At 42.4% G+C, this 23,470-nt stretch overlaps 1 protein-coding gene across 1 annotated transcript in view; it reads left to right on the top strand.

Annotated features, from left to right (window-relative positions):
- The first annotated feature begins 1,963 nt into the window (after positions 1-1,963).
- sema4ba (sema domain, immunoglobulin domain (Ig), transmembrane domain (TM) and short cytoplasmic domain, (semaphorin) 4Ba) overlaps positions 1,964-23,470 on the top strand; it is a 42,167-nt gene continuing 20,660 nt past the window's right edge. The window contains exons 1-2 of the mRNA XM_061077078.1: positions 1,964-2,176; positions 19,969-20,359. Of these exons, the coding sequence (XP_060933061.1) occupies positions 20,239-20,359 (121 nt within the window). The 5' untranslated portion in view covers positions 1,964-2,176; positions 19,969-20,238. The remainder of the gene's footprint in view (positions 2,177-19,968; positions 20,360-23,470) is intronic.

Here is a 23,470-nt window from a genome sequence, read left to right as displayed (position 1 = left end):
CGTCTCCCTCCTTAACAGTTGCCTAAAGTGTATAATTAGCGTCTGCTATTTTAGAAACAGGCGTCCCCGTCTCAACACCCCGCCATCTCACACTTCTCTCTATTTACCCTGGAAATATTTCTGGAGAAGGCATGTGAAGTTATTTGGGAACATCTTTTGCTTTGAGGACTTTTATAAGACTTCAGGGTACATTCATCGGCAGAGCATTAAAAATATATGTGTATGTCCTTCTCTGTGTATGAGATTTTGTTGGATTTATTACATACTTGATGTAGTTTTAATCATCGTTATTATTATGATTGAATATGTTTAAGCTATGTGAAGCGGTATGTGATTGGCTGAAGCTGTGTCCTCTTTACGACTCGGTGAAACGTTCCCTTCTGAGACTTTTCTGCGTCACTTCTGTTGTACTTTAGGTGTCGTGGCCTGGAAACTGTGTCCTTGTCAGTGTTTGTTATTTTAGAACGACTTTGTGGCTCTGCTATATACATCAGCTCTGAGCATCTTCTTCATTTGCCTTTGATAGATTTTGTACAGGGCATTAGGATGTCATAGCACGATCCACACCATGTTAACATTATTATGAAGTTTCAATTTAGCAGAGTATGGAGAAATACATACTTTAAAGTTTTATCTGCCGAGGCCATATTCCATACATCCTGGTTTATTGCATCAGACAGAAAGTGTGTCAGCAGTGTGGAAGTTAAGCTACGATGTGTGGTTTAAAATAAAATATTTATTTAATTAAATAAGATAATAAATAATTTTGTATTTATTCAAGAAAATAAAGCTAAACAGGCTATTTTCATAAACAGTGTTACATTTTTCTTTGGTGAACAGTAGATTCACTGATGTTGTATTAAAAGCACAAAATCTTTCCATGCGACCATATGTTTCTACTGATATATTTACATTGAAAGATGTTAATTGATGACAGTGATTTACGACAAATATATTTTCCAGTAGCTCAAAGTTACTGGTAATTACAGTCATAAAAAGCCAGTCTTTATATGGGTGCACACAGCTGGCTGAGAGGTTCAACATCTGCACAAGAGAAACTTCTCCCTCCCTCAAGGAGAAAAGAAGAATAAGATCTGTTTAATGCAATCAGGCCATTGTCTCATTTCAACATGTGGTGGTGATGTTTTTTCTTGTGTAACTTATGATGTTATTTTTCCAATGGGTGATTTCCCAAAAATCACACAGTTGAACTGTCTTGTGACCAGAACACCCCATGACCCAATCGGGATTTTTGTTTGTTGATTGTGTTTTTTATTTGCAAGGGTTAAAAATCTAACAGATAACCCTGGAAAATATTGTCAAGGTAGGGAAAAAACATACTTTCTCATGGATAACCTCTCTATGAAGAATGTCTTCTAATATAAAATATAAAATATACACATAAGGCAGGTAGTTTTCTTTATAAAGCACATTTCATACACAGTAGGTTCATAAAAATCAAAAGGAATCAATATTTAAAATCAAAAAGCACAATGTGAACAATGAGTAAAAAAGCTAAATAAAAGAGATTAAACCGAGCAAAACGTAAAAGAGGTGAAAGAGATTTGACGAGGTAAAAAAAAACAAACAGGTGAAGCTGTATAATTCTTTTTTAAATAAGCTAGAAATAATACAAATAAAATAGACAGGAATATTTGAAATAATAAAATAAAACAAAATGATGATATGACCATAGATTTTGTAAAAATATTGAAATAAAGGACCTTGTGAAGATTTAATAATAGTTCTCCTAACGTATTTCAACTTGCACATCGGCACTGACGTACTAAATGAATTGAGATCATGCAGTAGAAGTGCTCCTCCCTCTCTCCCTCCCTCCCTCTCCTCCCCCTCCCTTCTCTCACCCCCCTCTCTCTCTGTCTGACAGTGTGTGATGGGAGGAGCTCCAGTGCTTTGAGTGGCCAGAGGCAGGCTGTAGTAACCTCACTGTGTCAGGGAGAGAGGGAGTGTGTGGACCTGCACACTCAGAGCTGTCATCTGCTGGAGCTTTAAACTCTGCTGGTTGTGTGGATTTTCCTCTGACACTTCCTGGACGAGGAGTCAGTCTGTGTGTGTCTGTGTGTGTGTTTGTGTGTGTGTGTGTGTTTCACCTAAAGGCCCCTGTTTTTAGATCTGAGGGGAAGTTTTTCTGTGTCACGGCTGAGTATCACAGAGTGTGAGTATACTGCTCTCTTACCGACATTACACCCTCATGTTCATTTACTGGGCCTCATGAATCATTCATGTGGGCACGCTGCAGCTCTGGTTACCTATTTGAGATGATGCCAGAATAACCTCTCATTCACTTCCCTGTTAGAGAATTATCAACTTTTTTTTATGACTGAGCCTACGTGTGCAGTTTATTGTTAGTCTCTCTCATAAAGGTAAAAGTGGGTGTGAGCTGACAGGAAACAGCCCTCTTTCTCCTCACTAGGTCTTTAACGCAAGGTGAGAGCAGGGCAAGGGGGTCATTAAAGACTCGGTCTGAGTGCAAGCTTGTGCATGTTGTTTGTGTGTGTGTTTGTGTGTGTGTGTGTGTGTGTGTGTGTGTGTGTGTGTGTGTGTTTGTGTGTTGAGTCTTTACTTTGTGTGCTGAATGTGTAGGAGCTACCCTCGCATTAAGAGATGCTGGACTTATTTTCTTTGGAAACCGCTATTTACCTGGGTGTGTTTGTATTTTAAGGCTTGCTGGCTTGTGTGTCAGTGTATGTGTGTGTGTGTGTGTGTGTGTGTGTGTGTGTATATGTGTTTGTGTGTTTGTGTGTCTGTAGCAATGAAGGGAAAAAAACAGAGGATGGCTCTCACTCCTTAAGCCGAGGCTGTGACTGGAAGTGGGGGCCTCTTTCCCACTGATAGGAGTTAGTGAATGTGGCAGCCAGTGCACACAAACACACACACACATCCTCGGCCATGCCTGCAAACTTTGTGTGAACTCAGATGAGTTTGGAAAAAGCTTATGGGCGAGAAGCAGAACATAAATATCAACACAAAGTCATGGTTGTCTCTGTTTTTGTGGCTTTGATAGCTGAGAGAGAAATTGTTGGGGATGTGTGTGTGTGTGTGTGTGTGTGTGTGTGTGTGCGTGTGTGTGTGTGTGTTTGTGTGTGTGTGTGTGTGTGTGTGTGTGTGTGTGTGTGTGTGTGTGTGTGTGTGTGTGTGTGTGTGTGTGTGTGTGTGTTTGTGTGTTATGACACTGGTCAGGGGTTCATGTGATTCCTGGCAGCTGGAACACAGAAGCATCAGGTGTTATTGTGTGCAACTCTAAGTTTCCCTCACCCACACGCCGCTGGCAGCCCCATTGAAACTATTGCCAAACTGTTAGATTTGTGTGGGAGGTAGATGATGGCAAATTAGGTCAGAAGTCAATGAGGAGTTCGACCTAAGATCTGTATTTGCTCTTTATGCTTACTTTAGAGTGTGTGCTGCCAAGGGCCTTTTACTTGAAAAGCTCTCAGTCTCTCGTGTGTTTTGAGAAGTAGCAAGAATATATGAATGGAGCAGGCTGTTGGTTAACTATTGGCTTATTTCCTCTGCCATAGAGGTTATGTTTTCACCCCTGTCTGTCTGTCGGTGTGCATCCAGAATCAAGGGACAGATCCTTTAATCTTATTGTGCTTTACTGCTTTCTTTAACACTAGAGGGCAGCGCAGAGTCGATAGTTTCTGAGATTCTAACAAACATAACGTCGGAGGAGTTTATGATAATTAACCTCTAAGAAACTCGCAAAGTCTCTTTTTAAAAAGTTAGGCCAGTGTTGAAATTTCTTCCTCGGGTCCTATTGTCGTCTCACGTAAACTATTGGCTACACTGCCCCCCAATGATTTTTCTTGGTACTTCTCTGTTTTGGTGCGGTTTCTATATTTCTCGTTGATTTCTCAGAGAATAATTCATGAATTTTAATGGAAAAAAAACAGGCATGTTTAGGAGACTGATATTTATGAGTGTTTGCCATTGGGTGCAGACTGGGACTGTTTGGCCTTGGCAGAACTATTATAGTTTCATATTCACACAAAGCCACAGACAAACGCAAAATACTTTGCTTGGAATTATTTCTGATATATTATTAGAGAAAAATCTGCATTTGATATCTGATAATAAATATTTAGGAAAAATTGCTCGATTCAAAAGATTTAGTTATAAACATAATCCGAGATGTCTCCAACTTGACCGTGAAGTCAATCCTCAATGTATTTGCACTGGAAGCTTCAGGTTTCCACATCACACTTGTTAGGTTGCTGGACCTCAAGTAACTTCCAAAATAGTTATGGCACCACAAAACGGTTCATGTATCTTAAACTCAGATTTAATGTGAGCACAGGGAAATGTTTTCCCTTCAGCTGATTCATGTAAAAAACATATGATGTCAAACATGCACATGGATCACTTTGCATAGTAAAGGTCAGATATCCAAGTCATGTCATGAGGAGGGGGAGTTTGACATTCTTACGTCCTCTCAGTGTCCCGGGAGGAAAATCAGCATCTTCTTTCGTCTCCATACGAGTTTGATGTTGCCCACGTCCATCTGATTGTGTCCAGAGTGAACTAACATGCCGGACGGACATGTGAGATAACCCTCGCAAACCAAGCTTTCACACAAACACACACACACACACACACAGATCCTTAGATGATCAACAAATACCAAGCAGAGCTGGAACAAACAGGAGCTTTCATGATCTTTTTCGAAAATGGTTAATTATTCCACAAGAGGGTGGAATATAATCAGCTGCGCCCTCTCGTTTGTGACAGAGCGTTTTTGTTTTACGGAGCCTCGTATGCGGAGATTCATCCGTCTGCCGCAGGAGAAAAGCCCGTCTGTGCTGACCTTGGTCGGCTGTTTTCTTTTGGTTTGATCCACAAAGAAAACAGCTGGCAGTTGCATTCTGGACACCGGCGGCCTTGACAATGAGCTGCCTGTATGATGCTGTCAGAAGAGCTTTGGCTCGTTGGTAAAGCGTGGTGCCTGTTATATCAGTCCCGCTAAATCCAGACTTCTGCACAAAATATTTTTTACAACACGGAGATAATTACTCGCAGTGGAAGCCCTGGATCTCACTGTTGCATAGTTTGACTGGGACCCTGGAACATTCCTTCGCAGTTTGGAAATTTTATTTGATGCCGGGCTGCTCCACATAAAAGTTGCTGAAAGGAATATTAGCGAAAAAGGATCAAAATTATGCTTCTGTGTAGTGAAGCAGCTCAAAGGGGGGAACAGCCTGTTGCAGTTTACTAAATCTGCTCAGAGCAGAAAAGACAAAGAAGAAATAAATCACACTGTTTTATCACAGCTTAATCCCCTATGCTGCTCCCATATGCACATGTTTCCATTTTGTCAGCATATCCCAAGGGCATTTTCTCAGCATTAGGCTACTCTGATCCTTCTTCTTCATCTGTTTATACAGTCAGGTCAACTCTCTCCCTGTCATTCTGTGCATGTCTCTCTGTGTATGAGAAAAATATTTTCCCTTTTGATTTTTAATGTACTGTTTTCTCTGCCGTCTGCTTATTTTGTCACAAATGTTATTTTAGATTTCACGACAGTAACACAAGTTTAAACAAAGGTCAGTGCGCCGTTAAAGGCTGTTATTTATATCATAAGTGCACGGCTCTGAATAAGAAACACCACAGTTTGGATTGGATTAGTTATTTCTTTTATGAAATTCAAGATATGCTTTTAAACTTTAGCCAAAATATTGTGTGTGTTTTTCCAAGAGAAGAGCTGTGCTCAATGCAGTAACACAACAGCTGGTCTCTAAAATACAGTGGTGTCTCCTCCAATTAGTCTGCAGAACAGAACAATGATTCAAATACAGGAGTCTTTTATGGTTTGGAAAATTCTACCGTTGGATCAACCTGCTCTTCATATTAAGTTGCTAATAAATTAGTACACTCGTATAATGAGGAACAGAAAGTTATTTTACGGAATTTGAGCTGTATTTACCACTGCCAGAAAAATGTTTCACATCCTGTGTGTCAGATGGACTGACCTCAAGCAAAAGCTTTTATGTTTCTTTGACTGAATAATCTCACCACAATGTCTTAAATCATGGATTTCTTCAGTAAATGAAGTGTTTTGAATCATTAAATCATAGATTGTCAAATTTGATTTTGTTTTAAGCCTCTCAAAAACTTGTACAAAAAAGAGATACGTTCATTTCCAAGGATGTAACGTCACTGCCCACACACTTCCGTGCTTCCTTTGCGATAGTTAAGCAACACATCCACTAGAGGGCAGCGCAGAGGCAATAGTTTCGAAGAACAACAAACATTGCATTAGTGGACTAGGTTGTGGTAATGTGCCTATAACTAGAGCGGCTGCGTTCCAGACAACGTTGGTCCAACGCACAAACTCTCAAAGTCTGTCCTCAAAAAGTTCTGCGAGCGTTGAGATTTCTTCCTTGTTTTTTTGGTTGTTGTACTTAATATTTTGAGTAAACTGCCCCCCCACAATTTTTGGTGGTACTGCTACACTTTGTGTGTGTTTCGTCCATATGTGTGAGCTTTCAGAAGACGTGTACAAATACAAGCAAAATTAACACAGAGAACGTACAGAAGTCTCCGTCTGTTTCCGCTTATGTAACGTTAGGTATAAATGAGCTTCAAGGAATTCTTAACCCTAATGTCAAAGAAGCTGAGATCTAAAGTTTATTAGTGATCTTGGACAAAGTATTCTAAGTTGTCTGGCTCCTGTCACAGAGCCTGTTTGTGCTGATTCAGTGAGTGAGAAAAGGGTTAACATGTGAGGCAGAGGAGGGGGCGAGCTTTGGAGTGGCCAGCCACTTGTAACCTAAAGGTTAAACACAGGCCTTCAGGGAGTCCTCTTACTGTGTACTCACTGATGGGAACTCTGCAAACATGCTTTCTGGGAGCACAGCGGGCTCCTCTGTTGATTCCCAGTCCAGCACTGTGCCACGATGTGGGAAGTGACTCGCGACATGGAACGTGGCCAGATTGCTGTGACCGCTCCAGTGTCCCAGGGACCCTCACATCTGCCTCCTAACCCACGTGAAGCCAAACACGTCACACACATGTGAAGAATGCCCGGGCCACGTCCTGTCCACGCAGAGTCTTATTTTACCTGTATACACAACCCTGTGAAATGGCTTCGGCCGACCATGTGGAGTGTGTTTACACGCACGTCAGCGCTTTCTAACGGGCTGGTGTGAGGATCTCAAAATTGTCTTTTCAGGGTGTGTTTCCACTGGCCGCCATCGAGCACCTGTTCCTCTTGCATGTTGCATGTTTAATAATAAAGTTCTATTTTAATCCTTGTGAAGCCATGTGTGCCTCTGAACTTCTGACACCGGAGATGAAGGGACGACTGTTGAGGTGTCGCATACGGCTAACGTGAAATGAGTTGTCGTTAGCGGTCGGACGTGTTTGTGCGCTTTCTGACACGAGAATGAGAGGGGGCCTGATTAATGGAATCCGCCTCCGATCGAGTCCTGCTCCGCCGCCTGTTCCTCCCTCGCCGCTGTGATTTGATATCTCTGAACATTCCAGGTTGTGCCCTTTACTCTGGTAATGGTGCCACTGACCCTTTCAGACATTCCTGCCGTAACTCTGGGATCACAGGCCTCTAATTGCCTCACTGTAAACAAGCGGTACTATCTTTAAATATTAATGTCTGATACCGCTCTTTAATAAGAAGTAGGAGTAGGGGATCTAATTTGTTTAACTGCATGAAAACGACCCTTTCACACAGTTACTCTTCTCTAACCTTGGATACGAGCTGATGAAATTTGCTAGGAGATGCTGGTATTTGCTCATTTAATGCTCCACAATGAGCCGTAAACAGTGAACGTGGGAGGTGAGCGTGCAGTTTTTATTCCTCTCACTTTAATGCTCTGGAAGTATAATGCAACCTGCTTCTGTCTTCTGCTCGGTGTCCTCTTTCGTGCGTGATGTAGTCCACAGCTAAAATCGTATACACTTCCTCTGGCCCGAAGGTGAAGGCTTTGTCAGATCTTTTCACGGCGGCACCGACAAAATCTGATTCAGGTTGGCCAAGTGTTCGGTGTGCTTGTGTGACACTGGAGGAGTCAGAATAGTACAGAATCTGAAGAGCTTGACAGGTGAACAGTGCCTGAAACTCTCCACCCGTCCCATGTCTTTCTGATGTCGGGGCAGGGAGGCTGCTTCCAATGATTCTTGAAATTACCTGAAACCAACGATCTCACAATTAGACACACATAAGGGAACGATTGAGCACTTGTGCTGAGGCGCGAAAGTGTTTCCATCACTTTGAATGCGCACAAACAGGTGTAACACATGTGAGGAGAGATTGTTGCTGTCACTGCCCCCCCCTCTCTTCTCTCAGAACAATCGAGTTTGGCCTTTCAGAACAGCTATGAAGTCTTTTGCCTTCAGATATATCCACTAACGACAAGGTCGGTGGTTTGAACCCCAGCGTTCTGAATTTACCTTTGGCAAGATGCTGAACTCCAAATTCCCCCCCGATGCCTGTGCCGGCAGTGTATGTAATAGAAAACGTGCAGAATGTAGTAGTACTGTATACATTTGTTTGTGAATGGGTGAAAGTGCCTTTGAGTGGTCGATAGAAAAGTGCTGTATAAATGCAGTCCATTTTAGCACACCAGTAGCAAAACAATACTATTTTTTCTAGAATCGCATATGAATCCTCCTTTCTTTTGACATGGTAACATAATCTCTCTCCCTCGATGCTTCATGCCCCTAAAGTCCGAGAGATGGAAATAGAGATAGAGGAAGGGGGTTAAATGGAACAGAGACCACAGGACAGCAGCCGACTAAAAGCTTCCTGTGGCAGGAGGGAGTGTAAGGCAGACCTGGCAGACGGGCTGGCAGGGCAGATGTTTTAGGTGAGAGGCCCAGTAGATAGCACCGTCTGAATAATTCATCAGATTGGATTGAAGATGTGATATATTAAGACACTGCACACACAAGCCATTGCGGGGTTTCTTTCAGCATTTTCTGTGCAGCACGAGTGGCTGCAGGGCTCGAGTTTTTCTCTCTGGCAGTTACCCACCAGAGTCTGGGCAGTCCAGGACCAGGAGACAGTTATAGATGTGCCGGCTCTGGGTCTGGCGAGGCCTCCAGACATCTGGAGGGGATGAAGCTGTTCAGCATGCAGGTGCAGTTTAAGCTCACAGGACCTAACAAAGCCAATGCTTCTTTTTTTTTCACCTCATTTTTCTGCGGCGGTCAGGGGCTCTAACTGGTTTATGTGACAGAAAATCACTAAATGGTTCCCAGTAGCACAGAATACATGTCCTCTTGTCTATATCTACTTTGCTAGACCTTTTTTTTGCTGTTGTGTCTGTAAGGATTCTCAGTCACTCAGGGCACGGTTCTCCATGAATCAAGGTTGAATCAAGGGCAATTGGACTCAGTTGTTTTTTATGAGTAGTCAGACCTTGTTCGGTCAGAGGGTTATTTCATTATAACTCTGCAGAGAGACCCAGAGCTTCCCTCAACAATCAAACTTTCTCAGAGAGACATAGAACCCTCAGTGACCTTACCGTCTTTCAGCTTCACAAATAAACAATACAGCATGAAGCTTACTTTGTGAAATATTGGTGTATCAATGCTGGATGTCTCGTGTTTATTTTTTGATACATGGACAAGCAGCTTATTTATTCAGTTCCTGGTCACGGATCACATCACTGACCTTACATCTTATAGTTTATAAATAAACTGATGAATCAAGTCTCTTGCCCGGTGGTAACGTCAGAGCGTGAGCTACAGAGGAGCCTCCAGGGTGGAATTTAGTGACGTGCAAACACTTAAAAATACTTGATCTTTGCTTTATGAGAGTAGAGTGTTTTCTTTAAAGCATATCTTGTTTTTTTTAACTGATGTCAGTTACTTAACACGGGACTAGAGATGTTCAGATTCTTAGCTAGCTCTGGCTAATGCTACATTACCAGAAATAAATTCTTCGCTGTTCTAAAAATAGTACTTGCTAGTGGCAGTACAGCGGAACTGCTGTTTTGGACCGGCGATTAGAAATAAATGATTCCGGAAAAAGGAAAATTGCAGTTTTATTCGTGTGGAACTCATATTTTTAAAGATGTAGTATCATATTGGTAAATCGGTTCTCGTACTTGCTGATAGCTGAGGCTGCATCAGAGGCATTTCGGATGATGGCTAAGAGTATTGGAACATCTCTATATGGGACTTTCACCTTTGCTGGTTTACAATCCAGAACTACATCTGGAAGTAAGAATGAAATGTAGAATTACCTATTTTTTTGTCAGTTTATAGTTGATTGGTATAGTTGACCTGCCTAAACCCTCTGACCTGTGAAAGTAGGTGAAGATGTCTGAGGACATGTTGCGTGCTCTGATGTCTCGGTGAAGAGACTCAGGTTTCTAGTGACAGATCATTTCACCTCCATCTCTCCGTGACATCAACTCCCTCCTTCAAACATCCAGCTGTGGGGGCTGGGGGTGTTGTGTGGACGTGTCGGGACGCTGATTGCATCTCAGACTCGAACTAGTGTGGGTTTCCACAGTGAAGAAAGAGGAACGTGACATTCAGGGGTTCTTTTGAAGTTCAAAATGTCATCGTACTTTACGACTTGTGCATAAAACCGTCAATACAACTTTGGCTAAAGTTAGTCTTTGTGGTTATTTTTTCAGAAATTACATTTATTAAGAATGATCTCATTTTTACCATTTGCACAGCGATTAAAAAATCATGTGATATAGGATATCTGCCCGTATACCTGCTGCCAAGCAAGCTGAACTCTGTCATCTGATAGGTTGCTAATCCCCTTATTATGCTTGTCTTGTTAAATAGAACAGTCAGTCAGCCATTAAATCATCCAGCCCAGGGATCAGAACGGGCCCCACAATTTTGCAGAAATACAAAAAAGGGCACAGGGGAAAAACTGAAGTATCACCATATAGTATTGAACCCATAGCTTTACAAATTTGTCCATAGAGGGAATTCATTAGCAGGACCTACAGGGTGAGTGACAAGGACTCATCTCCCCTGTATGGTTTACCAGATGCGCTGCCCCCGTAGGTCAAATCTGGTCGTCTAGGATGTTGGACGTGAATGACTGGAATTTACCCCGAATATCAGCGTCTAAAGGAGTCATAGGATGGCTCGCATGGCTGGGATACCAAGGCCTAAGTGTCTCCTGAGGACTTGGATTGAGGAATTTGCAGGCAGCTATTGATCTGTACTAAGGGAGGTCACTGCGTGTGGGGGGCAGCTGCCCCACTTTCAGACCCCACATAAAGAGCACAGCCTCCCCCCACTGAGATATTTCTCTATCTGACAAATAGAGAAGTCGAATAAAGAGAGATCGACTTCAGCTTGATATCAACATACAAGACATATTGAGGATTGTAGCCAGAGATGAGGAATGAACAAACCAGGACAACTGCAGGCATAAGGAAGCTGAGCGTCAGCAACATTTCTGTTTTCTCAGGATCAGTTGTTCAACATTTGTATTCTCTGCTTTGTGAACTTGATTTAGAGAGTACCAGACAGTCTCTGTTAACAGACTCTGAAACTCCCTCATTGTTCACAGAGCTCTGCTTCTCTCTATCCCTCAAAAGATGCCTCATACCTTATTGACTGTAATGTGATTACAAAAGAAAAGAAGTGTGCATTAAGTAAATAGCATTTAAGAGTTTTGTATACAAAATTTTTTAAGGAATATGCAAATTAACATCAAAGTTTTAAACATGTCCTAACATTTAGAGATGTTCTGATACCGATACCAGCATCAGAAATTCCTCTCATGCTGCAGATACTGAACGAATCTATGTACTGATCAGATACCGCATCTTTTAAATATTTTAGCTTTGCCACTTTCTTTTTACAGAAATCATTTCTTCTTTGCTGCTCCAACAGCAAGACTGTAGATCTTAGGAACTCATTGTTGTGTATTTAGAGATTTATTTGTATTTGTGTTGTTCAATTATGACTGTTAAGCTAGATAATATATAATACACAAAGTCCAGGATTCAAAATAGGTAAAGAGAAAAATTGTTTCAGGTCATAACTACCTCAGAAAAAAGTGTTAATCAGAGTTACTTTGCACACAACTGGATAGATGTCATTTTAAATTGACTGGATACACGTGAACCTGATTGGATGAGTGCACCTCTCGCTTCGCTGTCATTGAGCTTTGAGGTTAAAAAAAAACATGACAACTGCCTTGAAACCTCAATTTCTTCTTTAATTAACTGACAAAATCAGTTTCAGAATATAGAGCATTGTGTTGCACTGTGTTGCACCTTGTTTCAACAGCCGCTCACAAGGTTTAAGTGGTTTCAAGAGGCAGTAAAATGCATCATCAACATCAGCTACACCCAGGCTGTTGACGATAGCTTCCAGGGGAATATCTCATTGGTTAATGTGTTTTTTAATCAGTTGGTCATTTGACAGAAAGTCAGTTGATTACACTTTGATAAGTGCATAGTTAGTGGCAGATATAAGTGCACCAGTTTGTGTGAAGAAAGCTCTGAAGTCCATGTGTGAGACGTGCAGCGTAGACTGGTTAGATCCCAAGGGACGTGTCTCGTAGAAAAACTCTTGGTCCGTGTTGAGGGCGGGTCCGCGGTCTTTTGGTCGCTGATGGCCGCGTGGAGAAGCTGACGTTCTGAGCCTTTTATCGGTCTCTCACAGTGATGGATGTGTTCAGCTTTTTGCCAAGTGGCCCATAGCCTGAGCGTCTGTCTAAGACTCTATAAGCGACTGGAATGCGTGCAGCTTCTCGCAGTGGACATCAAGGGAGGACGTCCACGCCGCTTTGTTTACAGCCTTCTTCATGGATGGCACACCAGCAAAATCAATTTCAAAGAGGATAAATATTTTGGGCCATCGTTAGTGGTTTAATGGACCATGAATTCGGCGCAAATATCTATGCAGCACATGACCACTTTTATTCTGAGGTACCTTTTGACTAAGGACTTTTTAAGCTATGCATAATATTATCTTAATTTTTATTCAACCAAAAGGAATATTTTAGATTTTTTATTCAGCACATATTTTAAATACTCTCTTCCTATCACTTCAAATCTATAGTTTTCAGCACATTAAAATAATATTATAATGTAATATGCAAAGTATTTACACAGTATCATATTAAAAAGCAAATGAAAATATTTTTAACAACAAACTCAACTTACTCTAGTTGTGTATTGTTGACTTATCTGTAGAAGAGATCGAGTCAGTGAGTGTAAACCACAAGTGTGGAGATAAAGCACCTGAAGTCAGCAGCGTGTTATCAGCACTAGCTCCTATCAGGGTCAATATTTTACTGTTAAGTGCACAAGTGTAGACGAGGAGAATGAGAGGGAGTGTTTCAGCAGGTCTGACCTACTTACAGCCGCCAGGGCAGGAGCTGCTCCTCACCTGCGTCGGCCAGACGTCAGGACCCCTTGTAAAAACACAGACCCTCAGTATCTAACAGAGAGCACTGAGCAGTATTATGCAATGTACATTTAATGTCTGTGCTCTCGTCAGACTTTCTTTGACTGGTCCAAACCATGAGGTAACTTCAGTATGTGTCACTAAAACTCTTGCTCAGTTTCCACTGATGGTAGTTTCTGTGTGTGAGCAGATATTGAGTGAAGTCAGTACCAGGACTGGGGTCAGCCTACCAGAGTTCACTCTTAACTAGAAGGGTGCTCGGAGAGTGCTTACCTTCACTAAGGCTAACACACATCTTACCATCTTTAAGAAAGTAAATAAACATTACTGGATCCTTCTGTTTACCCAGATCAACACCCTAATTGGACGGGTCATTCTTTATTCATGTCCAACCCTTGCACATCATTTCATAGAAATCAGCTCTGTAGTTTTTGAATAATCCTGCTGACGGACAAACGAACAATAATGAAAACAGTATTTCCTTGGTGGATGTAAAAAAGCATTTTTCTGTTCCTGGATACTTAAAACTCCCCAAAACGAAATGTTATATTGTAGTATTATGTATTATTATGTATTATAAATGTTATCAAATCCTCTTGTTTCACACGTATTTGGGACGAGGATTAGAAAAGTACATTTGCCAAAACCGAGCAGTTTGACAAGTGTTTAAAGCCATTAGTCAGTAGAGCTTTCAAACAGTTTAAGGAGAGATAAAGATGAAAAGACAAATTAAAGAGAGATTGACCAATAACTTAATAATGGCCAGTTTGAATTGAATGCCAGCTTAGTGTACAAAAGGTGAACGAATACTGAAGGTGTTCCCCTCTTCAGTGGAGGGTGTGACAACAGAAGAAAAGAAATGGGTCATTTGTGCAGGATCAACAGGAAAGGCTGCCTCTGAAGAGTGGATCAGCTTACACTGGATTGCTGCAAACTGAAAAGGGAGCGGAGAGAAAGGAAAAGTACCGACTCTTGCCAATTTCTCCTCAATCCCTCAGTGTGCGTCGTGTTTGATGACAACACATGAGCAGTTTTAATCCAGGTTTATTCCCACTCTGATGTGTTGTGACAGGCAGATCTGGTGCCGGGAAATAAAAGGCACAAAGCCAACAGCGGCAAATGACTCTCAGTCACACGGTGGTAAAGATCTCATTGAAAGTGGAATTTGTCTGCTGCGATTAGTTTCTCTCAGGTGAACTCCGTCTCTGCACGAGAACAATCTAGAAATTAAAAGTTTAATGAGAAAACGTGTGTCCTTGCCCTTTCAATATTTGAATGCACTTTTCTGTCTGTCGCCGAGCGCCTGCTGCTGCTCCTCTTTCACCCACTCGGGCCTTGATAGTGAGAGCAGGCCCGGCGACAGACCTCGCTCTGCCACTTTACATGTCATCAGCTGCCAGCCTCTGCCGGCTCCACATCTGCTATGGAAAATTTGCGCAGAAGGGGGAAATGGAAAGAAATGGAATATCGTTTTTTGTTAAATATTTTCACTCCAGAGACGGGTTGTAGAATCCTTGTGTAGCTTTCAAAGGCAGAGGTGATGAAATATGCTCATCCACTTTCACAGTCATGCCCTCATCTATCAATACGTTCTTAATATCTTCAAATGTGGGATGTTTTATAGGATGTCATCACCGGTGATAAAATTCACAACCTCTGACCGTGTGTCAAAGGCCTCAGTGGAGAAACGAGCTTGATGAATTGAACTCCCTCTGAGCCTGAGGTTCAAAATGTTCCCTATCTCTGTTCAATGGTTTAATAAGATTTTAATTAAGCAATTAAAAGTCTTTAGAATAACATATGGTCATAATTACTGCAGTATGGTTCACTCAGGGATGAATGAGCCATTAATTACTCTTAGCTGGTCCTGGGGATTGGACTTAAAGAGGGTCGAGAAGAAGTGCGCATTTTTCTTCAGACTCCACAGGAAACTAATCAGATGTACAGACTTGTGGACTTTTATTCACGGGGGAAACGGGTTCGAGTTACGTTTTGAGGGTCATCTGCAAAAAATGTTCATCTTCACAAAGTTATTCCAGACGCTTCACTTTGCCACTCCTTGATAGCATTGATGTGACAGTGTTAAAGTGCTGGTATCGTTAGATAAGAGTGTAGTGTCCTTGTCTGAGAATAGTGAATAATAATGTTAATGCATAATGAATAATGTTGGATGACTATTTCTTAAATTATAGGATAGTATTCATTTTTCCATGGGCTCCATTTGTGTGCTTGTTTTTGGAGTTGTCCCAACATAAATCACAATACGTAACAAAAAAGAAATAGAAATATCAAAAGTCTATTTCGTAAGGGTTTGATAACGACATTTCAAGAATCATTTCTCAGTATCGGAATTTCTTTTGACTCCCTTATATTGGTATCAGCCCTCAAAAATCCATATTGGTCGGGCTCTAATTTATTTAGAATTTGATTACCATGGAAGAAGTCGGAGCTTTGAGGCGTTTGGCTCAGTCCTGGGATGAGGAGATGTAGAATGACCTTACAGTATGTGCGGTTCAGCATTGTGTCAGCACTGAGCTGAGTCAGCGTCTCTGTCCATATGTTCCTGGCATGCTCCGGCATTAGAGCCTCTCCTGACAGATGATGTCCGCCACGTCTCACATCTGCTTCCTCGCACATCTGAGAGACCTTCGGGGTTTGGAGGTGTCAAGGGGGCAGAGAGGGGAGGCCCCCCGATCACAGGTTGAAGGCCACATCTGGGAGCATGTGACCTGGGTTGTCCGCGGCGTGTGATGTGTGTGTGTGCAGGTGGCTTCCTGAGATGACAGGCATGCCAAGAGGTCGTATTTATCAGTCAACACTTTTACAGTCAACAGGCTGTGTGTGGAATCCAACGAGCCTTGACCCCTCCCACTCTGCTTCGGATGGCAGCTGCTATTAGTGGTGCCACCTGTTTCAGCAGTATACGCCGCGCTGCTATTTATAATACTCAGTCATCTAAGTAGTGCTGTCGTTGGTCAGTCTCTCCCTGTCAGTGATATACGGTCATCCTTTTAGCTGTATTACAGGAAGTGGCTGGTAATAAGTGCTGGGAATTTCCATGTTTGGTTAAATATAAAACTGACTTCCTCTTTTTCTACATTATCTGCTGCCACGTGCATTGGAAGTTTTTACAATATGATGTGCCCATTCATTTTTATGGCTAAGTTTTATACCACTTTGTGATACAAGCTAAGTGTATTCTGTAACCTTTCAGTTTCACAAACATTTCAGTTTCATCCATGTGTTTATCACTTTAATCGGTTTCTAGCACAGCGTCTCACTGCTCGTCTAATGGTCTCTTCCCACTCATATCATTTTGTTCTCTGCATGGACTGCCAAACATTTGTTGTTTCTTAAATGGATAAGGGGATGATGGGCTCAAGACTCTTTGTGCAGCTTATTTACCACATCCAAATGCACACGACATTTCTCTTTTTACACAGGATGGCGGGAACAAAGCTGGGATGTTACTAGCTCCACTGCTCCTGTTCGTTTGTTGGTTGGTGGTTTGTTTGTTTGTTTTCATGTCAGATTACACAAAAAAACTTGGTGGAAGGATGTGTTGTGGGTCAGGGAGAAACCCACTAGTATGTAGTGTGGATCGGGATCAGGGTCCGGATGCAGAACTATTTTTTTCATTCTCTTTAACATTCTTAGATGGTTTTTTTGATGACTAAAAAGTCATATTTAGGGAAGTGATGTCTACGAGTGCGTTGCATCATTCTTGCCATTCTAGTTCATTCTAATATAAACACACTGTTGGTGAGCCATCAAAGTAAAAGCAGCAAAGAACAATGTTTCTTGCTGAGACAAGACATGATTATCAGTAACTTGAAGTGTAAATCTGTCTTACAATACCTCTATCCATCCATTATCTACACCGCTTATCCATTAAGGGTCGCAGGGGTGGAGCTGGGGCCAATCTCAGCTGTCATTGGGCGACAGATGCTTTGTTTTATGTACTTAATTATCTGGTTGGATACAGATCAGTTCTCTATCAATTAAACATATACTGAGTTCATTAATCACAAAGAAATTCACATGAATTATTATCAAAGCTATATTTCCAAAGATCAAAAAAATGTGTGTAAATAATGAGTGTTCACCTAATCATAAGAGTGTCACTTAATAGGGTCCCCCCCCACAGTAATAAAACCAAATGTTTGCCGTAAGTTATACCATCAGTGTTTTATAATTTGCGGTAAAACTTTTACGTATGCAATAATTATGTCAAACCGATAAGGCTGATGTGTGGCTGCAGGGGATGGAGAGAGGAACTGTAGAGATTTAAGAGGAGCTCATCGACAGAGAGAGGGATGGCAGAGTATCATCCACGGCCCGAGCACACTATCACGTCTGTGTGGGGAGTGAATGGGATGATTCAGTTTATGCATCATGTAGGAGAGAGCAGTGAAGTGCAGAGTTGCATATAGATTTCCGGGCTGTCAGAGGGGCCCTTGTTCTCTCACTCTCGCTGAGTCGAGCTCGCTCCTCGCTCCGCGCTCCTCGCTTGGATTGAGCTGCATGCATGAATTTTTTTCTTTGCCCCAACTGTCACACAATCCCAGAATTAATGTTAACTTTGCTGCTTGGCGGTCAAGTGTTGTCTCACTTTGAATGGATTCAAACAAAGGACGCTAATGATGCTTACGGACGCACCTTCTCGTCGGTCGCATGTTACAGTCGGGCAGGGGGCAACGTGACCTCGCCCGGAGTTTTAAAAGCAGAAGCTCTTCAAAACCTCTCTTTCCTTTTCCTTTTTTATAGCTTTGGTTTAAAACACATTTTTATTATTTGGATCTTTTAGCAATGCTAGTGACTTCATTTTAATTTGGAAAGACTTTTCCATTCAAGGACAGCACGGTGGTACAGTAGTTGTTCCCAGTTTGAATCCCGCTTTGGCCAGCGTCTTTCAGTGTGGAACATGTTCTCCCCATGTGGGTTTTCACCGGGTACTCAGGGTTCCTCTCACTGTCCAAAGACATGCAGATTGGGGATTAGGTTTATTGACTGTTGCTGTGAATGGCTGTCTGTCTCTGTACGTTGGCCCTGTATTACTCTGGTGACCTTTTCACGTTCTACCCAGCCTCTCGCCCAAAATCAGCTGGGATTGTCTCCAGCTGCACCTCGACCCGCAAAGAATAAGCAGTGAAAATACTGAATGGATGGACCTTGATTCAAAAAATGTACCTCAGAAGGAAGACACTACATTTGTCCTTTGCTTCACTAAGTTTTTATTCCTCGACAGAGTACGTCTACCTGTATTCCTCCTATCCATGTCTCATGGGTCTCCGCTGCTGTAGAAATAACCCTCTTTTGTGTCTTGTTCTCTGGCCTTCATCAAAGCCTTCCTGCTCCTCCAAATGTCATCTGCCCGGCTCAGATTTGGAGATGTCTGTGTTTGCAGCAGACGTCAGACTGCTTATTGACTAAGAGTCAGGAGCCCCCTTGATAGAAACCAGGAATAGCTTCACTCGCTGGCTTTTGCTATTGATTGCCAGATACCCCACATGAAACTGAGCCTCTTGTTGGTTGCAGTTAATGAGGAGCTCCCTGTGGCAACTGTAATGGAGCATTTGCAGCTGGAAGTGGGATGTCTGTATTGAGTTTCCCCTCATGTCTCACTACGTTCAGTTAATCAGCATCAGAGAAATGCCCCATAACTCCATTACTGGTATAAGAGTTGTCTTGTGGCTTCGTTTGGATTCGTTCTTAAAGTTTGTAGGAGCAGTTGTGGATAAACAGTTTGAATGGTGTCAACTCATACATGGCAAACTTAAACTTAAAGTTAAATAACTGTGATCTGTAATGAGCTGATCAGAGCTGAACAGCAGGCCTGTGTTGTCTTTGGCTCTGGACTCCTCCATCCTCACCACAACAGAGAGCCGGCAGAACTGGAGCCCGCTATGACCTGTGGGAATCCAAACATTTCACAGTATCATTGTTTATAATGTATACACACCAGTCCTCAGCACTCAGTTATATGAAAACAGGAGTTCAACCGAGGAAAGCTTTGGCCAGAAACTCCTGTAATTCCTGTAATATGAGCTGTTATTTTGGACTTCACGTGTTGTGATTAGATTTAACCTTAAACTAACATGTCCAAGAAAGTGCTTCATTCTTTTCTGTCCTGTGCAGATAACAACACAGCAGGTACATGCAGTTCATACAGGAGATTATTGAGTCTAAGCTTGTTTGTCAGTAGATGACCCTATCAAATTAACCTGATGTGAGCTTTGTTCACCGAACCCGTGATATCACTTACACCTCTGAACAGAAACCAAAAGGAACACGATAGAATCTGAGATGGTAGAATGAAGTGTGAAGGTGAAACTTTGGCCCCACTTAAACCTAAAGTAACCTGCAACAACCTTAGTTGTACTTTGTGTTTACTGCTAATCAGTTTTTTATCATTCATAACAACACCCTCAACTAAAATGATGAACATGATATATGATAACATGATATTTGAAAAACATCAGCATGTTAACGTTGGCATTGAGAGCATACTAGAATGCTGATGTTAGCATTTAACCCCAAAATAGAAAAAACAATGCATAATTTGACTGAATGTTGTTTCTTCTCTCTTCCCAGACCTGAGGTGAGACGCTGCAGTGTTCCTTTGTCCATGGAGGCTGTTCGGTGGAGGCCGTCCCTCTTGTTCTGAGGTCACAGATCATCATTTCACGAGTGTCCTGACTTCACAACAGTGCATCAGTCTTCCATTCAAGGAGCCCAGTGCTGCAGCGAGACAGAAAGGGGGGGAGAAAAATAAACACAGGTTTAAAAAAGACGTTCTTCATGAATCCCCCAAAACCCTGAAAGGCAGACAGTGTGAGTTGGCTGGCGGTCTTAGAGGAGGCAATGGGGTGGACACTGAGTATGGCTCGGCTCTGTCTCCCAGCCTACACTGTGCTGCTGGTTGGCTGCTTTCATACGGCTGTCACAGAAAATGATGTCACTCCACGCCTCACCTTCTCCTACAGTAAGTTTTTTATCAACTTCTTGCACGATACTGCAGCGATGCATTACCTCCTCATGTATGCATCACCTATTAAGTGGTAGCAAACTCACTGGGTTGTTTCGAGCCATCGAAGGATGACGTGTGCTTTGCTCCACTTTGTGATTTTCCTTTGTTTGATCCTTTTTTGTGAAGAGCAGCTCTTGGCAAACTGTTAATAAACAATCAGGGCTGTTACTCCCCACGCTTTGTGTAGTAAAGATGAGTCAATCGCACAAGTGGCAACAGGAACTTTTTTTTCTGTTAAAGGAGAAATATCATGTTCATATCAAGGTTCATGGTTTTAATTTTGGTTGAAAAAGTTGAAGTGCTCTACTGTTCAGAAAAAACAACACTTTCTTCATACTGTTCCTCGCTGCTGCTCCTCCCATCAGCCTCTGTCTGAAACACTTGTTTTCTTCTTCTTCATTTGGTTTATTGACGGGTGGCAGCCAAGCGTCAAGGTGCATTACCGCCCAACACTTGGTTTTTGCTCCTGTCACTTTAAGGCCCGCCTCCTGATAAAGTCCAGTCGGCTTTCATTGGCCAGGTGGACCACTCTGTTGGGATTGGTCAACCACTTTGCTCTCACTTTACCTGGTATTGTTACAGTGGGAACCAGCTGCTACACTTGCGTAATGCTAATATGGGGCATAGTGAAGTATCGGCCCGATTACTGACAGGCGCATGCTCATACCACTTGGCAATGTACACTGTAATGTTATTATATTCCAAAAAGCTCCATTTTACACATACACCCTGACACACAGAATTCATTTTCTTTTCATAAACACTTAAAGCATTTGTAAAAACATTTGTGAACAAAACACTGTTTGCGTGTGTAAAAAAGGCCCAAACGATGTTTTGCATTGACCATATTAATGTGGACAGGGTGTTATTGCGTTGTTTAGTTATTCTTTAATCTTTTAGTTCCTGATTATAGCACAGAGCTGATTGTGTAATCCCCGGTGGTGCCCTTGTTTATTAACTCTGTCCACTGGGGGGAAAAATCAATACACTTCATATGTGTTCATTGTAAGAGCTAAAAGGATTTTGATGGGTAAAATTGTATTTCTTTTCTTTACGACTACGGTTTAAAATCCATGTAAATCTTCCCTGTGAATGGCAGCTACCATCAGCGCGGCTGTGAGTACCTACAGGTCAGATGTAATTACAAGATGAACAAGCCTATTGTGCTGTAGCGCCGCCGGGAAAGTCCGACGTAGTCTCACAAGGGCTGAGCTATTGCTCTTCTATAATCTGGAGTTCTATTTGCGTACAGGAAGTCGTACCATGCAGACATATCGGAAACACCACAAACAGCCTTGTCATATTCCACCCTTCTAAAATATCATTGGGATATTGTTGGATTTGTGGTGGATTTCTGTCCAGCATGCTCTGTTCATACCTGTGCCAAGCAGTAACCTCATCATCACTGATGTAACAATTTGAATGATGTACACTTAAACTTGAGATGACAAGTTGGATTTAAACAGTTACTGTGTCTTATTGATTCAAAAAAAATAGGGATTATGGGATCAATGCAGGCTTTCGGTGATTGAGCTGTGGTTTGTGACTCTCATTCAGCCGTCGTTACAGTCTTACTCATTACGCTGATAGATGCCTCTTAATAATCTATCAGAGAAGTGGATGAAATTTCCAGTAAGTGGGTTATTCTGAGCGGCTCGGCAATCTTGCCAGAGCCGTCAGGGCCTGTACCTTCTCCCACTTGTCAGACCTCTATATACCCACAGGTAATATCTCACCTGCCAGGCCTCGACAAAGCCCGCAGCTCGGCCCCCGTCGGAGCATTTCACAACAGCACACATCATTAATCACTCAGTGAAAAGAGGCTTCACACTTCTCCCTGTTTTGATGGAGAGATTTGCTTTCAGGGCGTGAAGCCAATGTTGAAACACCACCATGAAACATGCAGAACCCCCATGTCACAAGCCGGCTGTTGTATATACGCTGTGCATTCAGTCTAGCTGAGGCACAGCAAGGCAGCTTGTCTGTTTTTCGTCACTTAGACACATAATTAGAGCTAACCCGTATCCTCTGTCATCAGCTTGTTCTCTACGAGCATTTATGCCTCAGCCACATTGATAAGCTCTGACCTCTGCACGGGGGGTCATGCAGGAAATAAACCGGCTTTAAAAACAGGGATAGTTACGACGCCCATAAAACCAAACAAGGAGCATTTTTATCAGGTCATCCTGGCCTCTATCTCCAAATGGCTGAAGAATCAGTGTTTCAAGTTTACTAGCTGCCTTAAGCTGAGTCTGAGGCTCCACCCATATGTTTTCTTTTGAATGCAGAATTTTCAAACTAAAGCTACCACTGTTCACATGAGCGTTTTGGCAAAGCATCATCGTTTCCACACGTCTCTGTTTCTGCTTGTCCAGACTAAAACGAAGCCAAGGTTAAACTAAAACGGTTCCAGCAACTTTTCCAAGCTTCTCAGTTTCAGCGGCTCTAAAACTCAGGGGGATGCCAGGGGTAACCTCAGCAGAGTTAATTCATTTTCAAAGAGATCTATAAAAGACTGAAGAGGACGGTGTTAAAAAGACCTGTTTTTAGTCGGTGGATTGTGACAAAAGAGGAGAAAAAATACGAGCTGTAACCACCTGATCAAGTTTAGCTGAGGCCCGGTGACACACGCTGTCTCGCTGTGGTGATGTCAGTTCTGCTACACTGACGTTTTCCAGCCTCCTGCAGAGGAGCTTTGTCATATTGTGTTTATAGTATCAAAGCAGAGTGGAGAGCTGCAGGGCTCAGAGACCTGAACTTTATACGGCACAAACTGTCTGCTCTCATCTTGGTTTCTGGTCCTCAATGTCCTATCCGGGTGCCACTCAGCTTGACGGGCTGCGTGCTTGTAGGCGGACCAGAACCCTGCCTGCATGGCTGCTTCCCATCCGGTAATATTCTCACAGACCAACTTCCCCTCCGCTTTGCTCCCACTCTGTCTCGCTCCCTCTCAGTGTCCCCTGGTCCCCGGCTCTGCCTTAATGAAGAGGGTAATCTGCCATGAATAATGAATGGGGATTTGTATGTGTTATGGTGTGAACACTTGTCTGGTTCTCATTATGCGCC

Source organism: Limanda limanda, chromosome 8 (assembly GCF_963576545.1).
Source record: "Limanda limanda chromosome 8, fLimLim1.1, whole genome shotgun sequence".
Classification (NCBI taxonomy): Eukaryota; Metazoa; Chordata; class Actinopteri; order Pleuronectiformes; family Pleuronectidae; genus Limanda; species Limanda limanda.
This window is presented reverse-complemented; position numbering and strand designations above follow the sequence as displayed.